This window comes from Parasteatoda tepidariorum, chromosome 7 (assembly GCF_043381705.1).
Source record: "Parasteatoda tepidariorum isolate YZ-2023 chromosome 7, CAS_Ptep_4.0, whole genome shotgun sequence".
In the NCBI taxonomy this organism is placed as follows: domain Eukaryota; kingdom Metazoa; phylum Arthropoda; class Arachnida; order Araneae; family Theridiidae; genus Parasteatoda; species Parasteatoda tepidariorum.
In genome coordinates, this window is record NC_092210.1 from 2,309,596 (window position 1) to 2,322,472 (window position 12,877).

Consider the following 12,877-nt stretch of genomic DNA (forward strand, 5'->3'; position numbering starts at 1 on the left):
ATATTTTAATTTCATTATTTTTTATAATTTAAGTTATAAATCCAATCCAATAAATCCAATAAATAAATCCAATAAATATAATTAAGTTATAGTCCAATATTCCTATTTTATTATTTTTTCTTTATTGTTTTTATGTTAGGTTGACGCTCCTGTTTGTGGCACCGATAATGTGAGCTACCCAAATGAGTGTGAGCTGAGAGTAAATGCATGCAAAAAGCAACAGTACATAGCTGTATCAACTAAAGGATTGTGTGGTAATATTCTGTTTGCGAATAATATTCCATATTCTTATTTAACCCCCCTCTAAATATTGAACACCCTAGGAACCATTCCAAACGTCGGTGAGCTTTTTACTTTTGAAACTACTTAAAGTGCGTGTTCTTAAGAGAAACGCGGCTAAAAATACATATTTAAGAAAGTTGACATAATTTAAAAGTTATGTAACGAAAAACACCTAGTAAAAAGAATTCTCAAGGAAATGGGTAAAGTTTTTTTTCCCCCAATGCCAAGCTGGAGAATGACCTTTCGTCATATAGACATCTGAAGAGCAGAGCTGTAGGCCACTCTTTCAGGGATACCACATTAGGTGTGGTAAGAGTTGCTCCCCCTGTAAGGACCGATAGTACAGAGAAGGAAAGAGAAACCATGCCTTTCCCGGGATTCGAACACAGAAACATTCTGATGCAAGCCCAGTTCCCTGACCCCTACACAGGCCGGTCGGCAATGGGCATGACCACAGTAAAAAATGCGTGTTTAAGAAAATTAAAATCGTTTGATTTATTTCTTTTACTAGACAAAGCGTAAAATGCGTGTTAAAATTGGTCATCGCAGTTGATTTTGTTTTTCACACATTCAAGACCCTTATTATTTCTAATAATTAATGTTATTTTAAAGAATAACTCCCGGATGAATTTCCCCACTTCTCTAAGAAATAATCCATTTTTTTAGAATGTATTATTCATTCATTTATTTTTACTTTACTTTTGTTTCCTTCATTTATTTTTACTAAAAATAATTCCAATTTTGTAAATTACTACTATACTTTTTGAATAGTTAATTGGTACTACTTTGAATACATTATTATTAAGGGTCATCATACATTATTAATGATAAAACTTTTCTTCGATATAAACTAAAATAGGTACTCAAAATTAAATATTTAAAATTCATTTACAGTTATGTTTGGATATACACAGCTCAAAAAAATTACAGGAGCACATGAATTTCACGAACGTAAGCAAATATTTCTTCCGATAATTAAGTTGAAACAAAATATCCATACTCTTAAGTATATATGAGAACAGCATAAGTAAATTTTATAAGCAAAAAAAAAAATTTAATGATGACAAAAACCAGCAGAAGAATTTATGGGCAAAAGCAGCAGTCTTTCGTTTTCTCAGTGGTAAAATTCAACTTTTAAGAAAAATGTACTTAGAAATGTCACGATTTACCAGAATTCATAATTAGGCATATATTACGGGTACACTGGAATACAGGCAAACACGAAGAAGCGTTGAAATGGCTAGAAGTGGTCATTGCAAGACTGGAATAGATTCCATGAAACAGGGCATGATTGACGTCGTCCAGGACAAGATCTTCCACGTCCAACCACAGCAAATAATGACCGATATCTCATGTCAACAGCTCGTCGAGACAGAACAGCCAACACCATACTTATTCAAAGTCAGTTTTTTATGGCAACAGGATGAAGGGTCTCAACAAATCAATTTGGTTGGCCTGTATACACGCAACCCAATATCGTGAGTTCAATTTGGTTAGCATTGACGGTCTCCCTCGGTTAACATGACGGCAAACGGACTCTAACCCATGATCCGTCTACCACTGATGATATTTCACATCAGCATTGTGGTCGGTGCAAGCCGGATGCGGATTCGTTCCGACCAGCCATAGTTGAAGATTCGAACCCGGTTCACCTCATTAGAACGCGAACGCTCTATCTCCTGACCCATCGCGGCTCAGGCATTTGTTATTGTAATTTATAACACAAGAGCAAAAATCAATTATATTTTGTCATTTTTAAACTGTAATGTGAATTTAAAGAAGCGAAACTAAATGGCTTGCTAAACTAAGTCTGACGATGATACAAAAAATGGATATTAACTGGGTTAGATGAATAATATTTACGAAAAGGAGGCAAAACTTTCGAGAAAAACTTTATATAAAATATCAATGAATGATAGATAAAAGTATATCGTCATTCATTATTCAATTAATGATTATTAATGAAGTTGTGAATGACGCAAAGCCTTGAATGGTTTTTTTTTTCAGAAGATATTAGATAAATGCAGAAAAAATTACAAATATTATAAACATGACGTAAAGAGCTGTTTTGAAAGCATTATTAAGTTAGCTATTCTTGCATCGTATATGTGATAGAAATGTTAATTATTTGTATTTACACTGTACTGTTTCTAAATTTAAAGAATTTTCTATTACTGAAACTTCTTGATTAAATTTTTACAAAACATGGAAGAAAAAAATAGAAATTACCCAACCAATTATTCCTTACTTGTGTGTTTATAATAAATGATTATAAACGAAAAAAATTCAGCATTCTTTGAAACATGAATTGTTTAGAAAATATTGTCTTCATTATAGTTCTAATTAGCTACTTTTTTAAAATGATTACTTCGAATTTATTCTTCATGATTAAATAAAAAAATATTGGAAAAATAAACGCAAAAAATAGTGACTTTGTTTGAAGATAATTAAGTTTTATCTCAAGATAATTTAAAATTGCAAATATATAATGAGAACATTTTAAAAATAATTAAAATTTATTGATAATTTGAATTTAAATCTTTATTAAAATAACAGGCATAGAATAACAATTGAATTATTTTCACTTTAAGATCTTTTTTTGTATTTTAAAAAAAATTTGCATTACAAAAAATAAATTACTATTTCAAGAAAAATGTAGTTTCTCTTATAGAAACTTTTTATAGATAACAATTGATATTTAATTTGTCACTCAATTTGGAAAGCTATGTAGTTGTGTAGATGGAGTTTCTTTCTCTATCGAATTTGATAAAGTTGTAATTTACGGTTAAATAAAAAGGTTTTAAAGATTTATATTAATAAAAATTGGTGGGATATAAGTTTACATACATATTTTCATGCTTTTCAAGATCATTAGCAATTGAATAAATTTTTTCACAAATAATACATTCGTGATTTTTTTTTAAATACAGAAACACAATCATCGCATTCAAGTTAAATATCAATCGGGGTATTATTTCTATGATCTTGAAATATTTATTGTTAACGACGTTATATGTAAGCATGGCGGCATTCATTTCACTTGTTAAAAAAACGAGATTAACCTTTTTTTTTTTGGAATAATTTAGTAATTGCAATATTTTAAAGAATAAAATATTGGAGGAATGCAATGTAGCATCAGCAGGCCTGCCAACTACTAAGCTTTTCGCAAGATATTTCATATAGTATTCATTTATATGTTATGGCGAGGAAAATAAGTATAAATAAATGAATTATAAATAATGAAATTAACAATGAAATAATAATGAAATAACAATGAATAATAAATGAATAAATAAAAATAATACAATAAACTTCTTTACGACTAGAATAAATGTTTACAAAAAGCGTAGAAAGCTAACAGCCCTGTAACATTATGAATACAATCTAATAATGCAACAATAAAATTAAACATATGATCCATCTAAGTTCGGGGAACGAAAAATATAATATTACGATTCAGAAAAACCAATTTAAGAATATATATCGCATGTCGGCTTACCTGATTAGAAATTAATCTGAGCTTGACTAATAAAAGATGGTTTTCTATGTCAGATATAATTTAGAATTTTTTATTTATCATCACGTATTAAGTATTAATAACTATGTTATTTCCTTGTTTGTTTTGTATAACATTTAATTAAAATGAATACATCAATATGATATCAATTCAAAATTCAGAATTTATAAATTGATAACTTGCAATTTTTCTCAAGCAGCGAAAAAATTATTCAGACTTAATTTAGTTAATGAATTAAAGATTTAGTTTCATTTAACAAGTGAGATACGTTTATTTGTACTGTTTGTGGAAAAAATAAAGAGTTATCTATTAAAAAAGGTATTTTCGCTGCTTTTAAAAATATTCACTAAATCCCTAAACCACTTTAATTTAGGGACACACGGCCTAGATGCAACTTATTAGAAGTTCTGTGATTGTTCTGTAGAAATAGATCCACGCGTTGGTTATACTACCCTAAGCAAAGTTATGAACAGTGCGCAAAATAAAGAAAACGGTCCACCAAGAATAACTTTTGATGTAATGATCGGATCTTCACGTTCTACGACTCAATCTTAATGGTTCGAGGGAGCAACCTCAAATATGCTGATTAATTAGTTCAGGCAACATTTTTAGTTACGAAATAAAACACAAAAATTTAGTCCCTGGTCAAATTATTAGACGCACTATAAGATTCTATGAGAAATCTCAATTATCGGGTGATACTATACAGCTTTATTGTTTTTACGCGACTGAAACCGGTTTGTACTTGTTTACGTTCGTGTATCAATGGGTTAAATCAGATAATATATTATATAAATTCGACGATTGGATACATTAGACGATATATTATATAAATATTGAATATTTATTATATTAGGTATTATTTTATTAGACTGTAATAATTAGATCAAATTATTAGACTCATTGTAGTGCTTTAATAGTTACATGCTTTGCACGAATTTATAGGCAATACTTTTATATTTAAGCATACATGTAACAGGTTTAATTCAGGAGATTTTTTTTATATACTTCCTATTTGTATTTATTTTTAACGTATTGCATTACAATGTTAAACAATTGATACACGAACGTAAACAAAAGCAAACAGTCACGTAAAAACAATAAAGCTGTATAGAGTATCATTTGATAATTAAGATTTTACATAGAATCTTANCAATGTTAACCAATTAATACACGAACGTAAGCAAGTGCAAACCGCGTAAAAACAATAAAGCTGTATAGTATCACCTGATAATTAAGATTTTACACTGAATCATATGGTGCATCTAATAATTTGGCCAGGAACTGTACTTTGTCTTAAATGAACAATTTCCGACTCACAATATAAGAATTCGGAATGACAGGACCCAAACTCTTATTAAAGAAATTAAAATGATTGAAATTTAGTTCGAACTTCAGTGCATGGTTAAACAATAGCTTTTATGCAAGAATAATAAATAAATATACTAATAACCATTTATTTGATTATTTTTTTCACTTGCAGAACAATGTGACCACGTTCATTGCAAATATGGAGCCCGATGTGATAGTGGAAAATGTGTGTGTCCTACAGATTGTCCGCATAGTTTCGCCAATGACCAACGCCAATTCGTGTGTGCAAATGATGGCCAAACTTATTTGAACGAATGCGAAATGAAGAGAGTCGCTTGTCAGAAAAGCAGAGACTTGTCTGTACAGTTTTTCGGAGCTTGTGAAGAAGCTCCTGAAAACTTAGGAGTCGAAGAAGGTATGTGGTAAAATGTATGATGAATAAGTTTAACACTTAGCATACCATAACCGATCAAATGACCGTTCACGTCATTTGATCATTGAAAATGTGATTATCATCTTATCGTTTTTGCACATTTGATTACATGACTTTTTCTAACAATTATATACAGTAAATATATTAGTATTATTTTTTGTACTTTTTTTTTGTTTCCAATAATACTTGTCGTGTACCTATTTCTACCACAACCGGTCATTGAACCGGAAGAACAATTTATTGCTTTATGAGGTTATCGGATCAGAAATGACGATGTCATGCGTGTTCAACGTATTGCATTCGATGAGTTGCATATTTCTGCGAAGACTGTTGCGTAGTGAGTGCAATCAGAATAACTGTGAATTCAAATTTCAAGAAAGTACTTTAAATTTTAGATTGGCATTTTTGAGTAAGGAAAAGTGACAAAAACTGAATGTTCAAATGTACAATGGAAACACCCTGTATACGAGCAAAATACGTTGAGAACTGAATTAAAAATTCTTATTATTTGTGTTTGTCATACATAAAAATTGGAAATATACAATTTTGTTTAATTATAATAAAGTTTGTTTTAGGTTATTTTCTTCCTAACATCCGTATTTCTTACATTAAATCAAGAAACATAACATCCGGTCATTTGACCGGCTATGGTAGAAATAGGCATATATATTAAGTGGTGGTATGTTTAGTGTTACTGATCCTTTTTTCATTTCTAACAGAACTAGTGTCTTGTTTTTATTCCTGCGTTTTGCTATTGTATACAGTCCCTGACCAAATTATTAGACGCGCTGCAAGGTTCTATGTAAAATCTTAAATATCAGGTGATACTCAACAATTTTAGTGTTTTCACGCGACTGAAACCGGTTTACAGTTGCTTATGTACGTATATTAATTGGTTAACATTGTAATGCAATACGTCAAAAATAAATACAAATAGGAAGTGTTTTTAAAATCTCCTGTACAAAAACCCATTGCATGTATGTTTAAATATAAAAGTAATGCCTATAAACTCGTGCAAAACATGTCATTATTAAAACACTACAGTACATCTAATAATTGGGTCCAATTATTATAATATGATACCTGATATAATAAATACTCTATATAATATATCGTCTAATGAATCCAATTTTCGAATTGATATTATGTATCGTCTAATTTAACCCATTGATACACGAATGTAAACAAGTACAAACCGGTTTCAGTCGCATAAAAACAATAAAGGTGTATAGTAAAGATAATAAAGATTTTACATCGAATCTTATAGTGCGTCTAATAATTTGGTCAGGGATTGTATACTAACACCTTGTGTTTTTGTGTGTCTTGAATTCGTAGGCATCTAGTTTTTTTTTCTTCTGTTTTTCGTGTATACCTTTTATTGCATTTCTTTCATTCATTGCTATATTTCTAAACTTTGAATAACATGGCACTATTTTTTTTTTTACATTTCTTTCATCCATTGTTATGTTTTTATATTTGTGTTGAGTGTTTTGTTTTGTTTCTTTGCGTCGTGATTAATATTAACTTAAATTTGCTTTGTGCGTATTTCAGATCATTTCATAAGCAAAGACAAATTTTAATGACATTTAACAAGTTATTTTAAACTTAACAAATAATCGTACTTCATTTACAAGTTCTTAAGGCGAGCGCCTTCTCACAGCTTATAATCTCCAAAGTTAGACTCTAACTGCTCTTTGCCAAGCGTAGTGGTTCTTAATGCACGGGCCACCCAAAGAACACATGCATTTATTTACATTGGTGTATTTCTCTCGGTTTTGTGTGACTTTCTATGGACGAGAGGTTACATGGGAGCAGAGAGAGACGTCACCTAATGCCGAACGTGCGTGTTTAAATACAATTAAATTGTTAAATCAAATCCATCTAAAATATAAACAACCAATGTACCCCATCCCTCAGAGTCCGCGGTTAAATTATCAAGTGTTGATTGGTCCGTGGCGATAAAGATAGGGAAGCTCTAGTCTAACTGAACTGTTTATGAGGCAATTCATTCGCTTTCTCAGTTACGGTTAGGGAAGGTTAGGGTTTTCTTGTTTACGTGTGTATGTGTGCTTATATAGGTGTACCCTAGTCAAAATTCTTGATGGTACCATCAAATCATTTTGATGGTCCATGTTGGTTTCAGAGCGATTCATGATGGTCCAACATCATTTGATGGTCACCATCATCCTACATTTTCCATTATGCTTTCATGGTTTGTGATATGCTAGCAAACTTCCATGAGAGAAAATGCTACTTTAATACTATGATGGTTAACCATTAAGAAAAGTTTGATTCTCATGAACCAACAATCCATGATGGTTCAAACTATAAATTTCCGTGAAGGTTTTTTTATGTTGGCCTATCATAAATCAGTTCAAATCTCTACATTGGGATGATGGTTATTCAATTTTTAATTTCTAAGAAACTATGATGGAAATTTCTGATGGTTTAACATGAGCAAACCATCAAAACATGTAGCTATTCTTATGTTGGACTCTCATAAATCAGTCCCAATTCTCACATTGGGGTGATGGTTATTTATGTTCGTTACCATCAAAAATGGCTTAGAAAGGAATTATTGATGGTTACCATCAAGATTATGATGGTTCATCTATGGAAAACCATCAAAATTTTTGAATTTATTGATATCTTTTTCTTCCTTGCAGGCATATATGTACATTTTTCTATTCTTAAATTCAAGAATGGCTTTCCTTTCTTGAATTTATATTGTTTTTGTATTTTTTTGTTGTTTTTATATAAATATTCGTTTTCATTCGTTCACATTTTGTTTGTTCTTTTCTTCTGCTTATATATGTATTATGTTATATTTATTTTTTCCTTGTGTTTTTTAAGAAAAATTATGTATGTCTGATGGTTTTCACTTACTTTAGATTAATTTCCCCATGCTACTTCATGGCATTATATTTTTAAAATATTTCTCCAATTTCATGGAGAAAAAAAGTAATTAAAGTGGGACCAAATTTTGAAACTATGTTGTCCTACATAGAAAAAATGTAGTCTGATTTAAAAAAATAGCTATTGAAATATACTACTTAATTCCTTAAATCAATTAAATAGATAGAATGAAAAACCCTTAAACATTAGATATTTAAACAATTACAATGCATATTTTATCCAATTTTGTGAAGTCTAGTTTTTACAGAAAGTTTAACGTCTTTAAGTATAGAAAATGTGAAATTAACCCTTTTAATATAAAATGTATGAGGGTTTTTAAAAAATTGCTTTAATTTGTTAAACTTATAAATAAGGAAGAAAAATAAATAAAAATAAGCACTCTACAGTTCGTATACCATGAGCGAAATGATGAGTTACTCGTTCAATCAGTTAAAAAAGGTGATTTGAATTTAGTTATCATGGGTTAAAAAAGTACTCTTTTTAACACTCGAAAAAGTTAAATATTCAAAATGCGTGCAATTCTGATCAAATATTGATTTAATTGTTGATTTCTTCAGATAAATAAATAATGAATATGCTTATAAACAATACATACTTTTTTCAAGATTGTTTCAAAATTTATTAAGAAGTATACAATCGGACCACTATTTAACGAAGCTGCAAAATCCAGATAAGAAGTTTGTTATATGGAAAATTCGCTAAATGAAAATCATATTTTGAAGTACATTAAACAACACAAAACAGGTTTTCAATTCATAAACACTAGATATAATTTAAATAGCAATTGATACAACTTGATCTTCTCCACTAGTATGTACTATTTATTTTATACATCTTAACCATAAAAGAAATCTGCATGGAAAGCAAGAATAGAGCAAAACGTTATCCATTGTATCCTTGCTACATACATCTTCAACTAACAAAAAACTAAATTTATGTATAAAATTATAGCTGCATTTATTATAAAAATAATTTTAAACATACATTACCACATGCGTTTTTAAATTTAATTGCTACTGATAAAATCCGTCAATTTTGTCTGAGATTTTCGTTTGAAATGCAAGCAAAAAGGGAAAGGAATAAGCTAAGTGGCTTCGTAAATCAATTCAAGGTCCCCGTAAAATACTTTTGAAATGTTCGGAAATATTTTGGGAAATAGGGAAAGTGTATCTCAAAGAAAGGTTCGTGAAAGGTATCTCAAAGAAAGGTTATTTTATGAGGAAATTTCCAAAATATTCTTGATTCCTCGACAAAAAAAAAAACTCAAAATAGAGAAATTCGCAAAATTTAAGTTCGTTAAATAGAAGTTCGACTGTATTTAAAAAAGGTGGAAGTCACATCAAAAATTTAAACTTAGAAATAACTGTTTTTAATTATGAGTACGAACTCTCGAATATTAGCCGAGGTCATTTTTCTAAAATTTGTTTTAAATTACTAATACGAATTTGATTTACATTGTACTTCTAAAAGATTTCCAAGAGCCAAATGGAAAAAGGCATCCACCTAAGATTACGTTCTAAATTATTCATTTGAATTATTCACAAAAACAATACCGAGTGCCACTAAATCATATAAACGATCTGCCGCCAAAACAGCCAATGATAAATTGCGCCAAGTACTGCTCTAGGTGTTTCAAGAACAATTACCAGACTATAATGAGCCTAGAGTAGTGTTTGTGAAACTTTCAGAACCAATTTTTTTTCTATTCTTGTAGGCAATTTACCAGCTCTGAAGGAAAGGAAAATTAGCAGTTGTCAAGATAAACAGTGCAAATATGGGGGTACTTGTGACTTCAACGTGGATGGAGCTCCTTTTTGTGTCTGCACGTTCCATTGCCCGGCAATTAAGGAACCCGTGTGTGGGTCAGATGGACGAATGTATGATAATGAATGCAGAATGCGAGAAGAGTCATGTTTGTTACAGAAGCGAATAGAGACATCATCACGCGAAGTTTGTGTTGGTGAGAAATAATGTTTGCCTGCTGTTATTATTGTCAAACGCAATTTCAACTGTTTTAGCAATGAAAGAAAAAATAGAAAAATTAACTGGTCAGAACTGTTTTAGTAATGAGAACTTAGAATAGAAAATGAGGAATAAGTGGATTATAATAATGTGCTTTTGTTTTTATCGTTTCATTTAATATCAAATTGCAAATAAATTGAGCTATTATATTAACGTTGCATTTCATGTTAATGTAATATTATAGTTTCTGAAATAGAAAACTGTTATCAAGATTAATTCAAGCTAAGTCTTTTCTAAATTTTGCAGATTAAAATAACTTTGCTAAATAATTAGTTTGTTTAATAATGAGTTTGAGTTAAAACTATTATTTATTGTTGTTTTCGGAATTATTTTCAAGTGAAATTTCACATGTCTTCGCAATAAGAAGGAAAAAAAAAGAAAAATGAATAATAAGTGAATTATAATAATGCGCTTTTGTTTTTATTGTTTGATTTAATAGTAGATTGCAAATAAATTGAGCAATTATATAAACGTTATATTTAATGTTAATGTCATATTATAGTTTTTGAAGTAGTAATCTATCAAGATTAAATAAAGCTAAGTCATTTTTAAATTTTGCAGACTAAAATAACGTTGCTAGAATTTTAAAGTTTTAGTTAAAACTATTATTTATTGTTGTTTTAGCCATTGTCAATTGAAATTTCAACTGTTTAGTATCGAGAAGAAAAAATAGAAGAATGAACTGTTTAAAACTGATTTAGTAATGAAAACTTAGAATAAAAGAATAAGAAAAATAGAAAAATGAATAATAAGTGAATTATAGTATTGCATTTTTGTTCTTATCGTTTGATTTAGCTATTATATAAACGTTACATTTGATGTTAATGTCATTTTATTTATTTATTTATTTTTATTATTAGGTTTTTTTAAATAGAAAGCTATCCTAAATATTAATTTAAGCCAAGGCTTTTAAAATACTGCAGACTAAAACAACTTTTAATAGGCTTTTAAAGTTAGGGTTAAAACACTTTGAAAGAATGAAACGATAAGTAAAACATTTATATCTTGTGAATAAAATGTTTTATGCATTGCATAGGACAAATGTTTTATGTATTGCATAGGAATTTTTAAAATATGAGTGTAAGCATTTGAATATACTTTTTTTCCATTTTACAGCACATATTGAGTTTACTCACTTTAATTTTTAATTACAAATATCACTAAGCAAGGAGCAATAAAATGAAAAAAAAATACAACTGTATTTCAACCTCTTTAAAATTAAGAAAAAAAACCATTTCTAGTTAAAGCTTCGAAAATCTTCATTTAAATTGCACTAGTGAGAAAAAATTTCGAAACAAATTTTTGAAAAAAAATTTTTTTTTAAATTTATTATGAAAACAAAATAAACCTTAAGCTTATTTAGGCTGCAAATTTAGGTCTTTATTGCTTTAAAATTTCTCTTTAAACCTGATGGAGAAATTCAAAAGAAATACCGGAAGCTATTAATGACATAGTTCAACAAAAACTTCTGGTTGATGTGTTTGCCATATTTCAGAAAATGGAATTTTTATGAATCATTTTACACAACATTAAAAATATTATTATTGAAAGTGATACACATTATAAACTATGTATTTCACTGTTCATAGATCACGTCGATATACCATGTGACGGCGAACCACCAGTAACAGACCCGGCAACGGGAAAAGATTACTACTGTGGCAAAGGTATCGGGCAGACGGGAACAATTTCAAAGCTATGCCCTGCTGGTAGCGTATGCCATGTTACTGAATATTTCGCCAAATGTTGTAAAGCAGGTGATTATTTAAAAATTTGTTTTTAGAATTTTAACCTCAATTATTTTAACACTAAACATAACATAATCGATCAAATGACCGTTTAAGAACTTTTGCATCGAAAATGCGCTTATAATCTTATCGTTTATGCACATTTGACTTCAAGACTTTTCTACTAATACAGTTAATATTCTATTATTATGTTGTTGTTTTTTTTTGTATTTTGTGTGCTTCGAATAGTACTTGTCGCATACCTACTTCTTCCACAACCGGTCATTTGACTGGAAGAAAAATTTATTGCTCCGGTTATCTTATCAGAAATTATGATGTAATGCGTCTTCAACGTATTGCATTTGATTGTTTGCACATTTCTGCAAATACTGTTGCGTAGTTAGTTCAATCGGAATAACTGTGAATTCAAACTCCAAGAAAGTACCTAAAATGTTAGATTGGCATATTTTTGTGTAAGAAAAAGTGACAAAAACAAAAAGGTTTTGGTAAGTAGCTTATATTTTATTTTGATAGCTTAGCTTCATTTTTAACTAACTATTAGTTTCTACCCAGAAAAAATGTCGAAACAATTAAGAGAGCACAAGTTCTTACAAGAAATAATATTAATTATAAGAATTATAATTCTTACACATTCTTATAATTATAAGA

At 29.4% G+C, this 12,877-nt stretch overlaps 1 protein-coding gene across 1 annotated transcript in view; it reads left to right on the plus strand.

The window, feature by feature from the left end:
• Positions 1 to 12,877, plus strand: part of LOC107448483 (agrin) — a 111,503-nt gene that overhangs the window by 62,634 nt on the left and 35,992 nt on the right. Inside the window, exons 9-12 of the mRNA XM_043039471.2 lie at positions 140 to 254; positions 5,283 to 5,525; positions 10,174 to 10,419; positions 12,071 to 12,238. Of these exons, the coding sequence (XP_042895405.1) occupies positions 140 to 254; positions 5,283 to 5,525; positions 10,174 to 10,419; positions 12,071 to 12,238 (772 nt within the window). The remainder of the gene's footprint in view (positions 1 to 139; positions 255 to 5,282; positions 5,526 to 10,173; positions 10,420 to 12,070; positions 12,239 to 12,877) is intronic.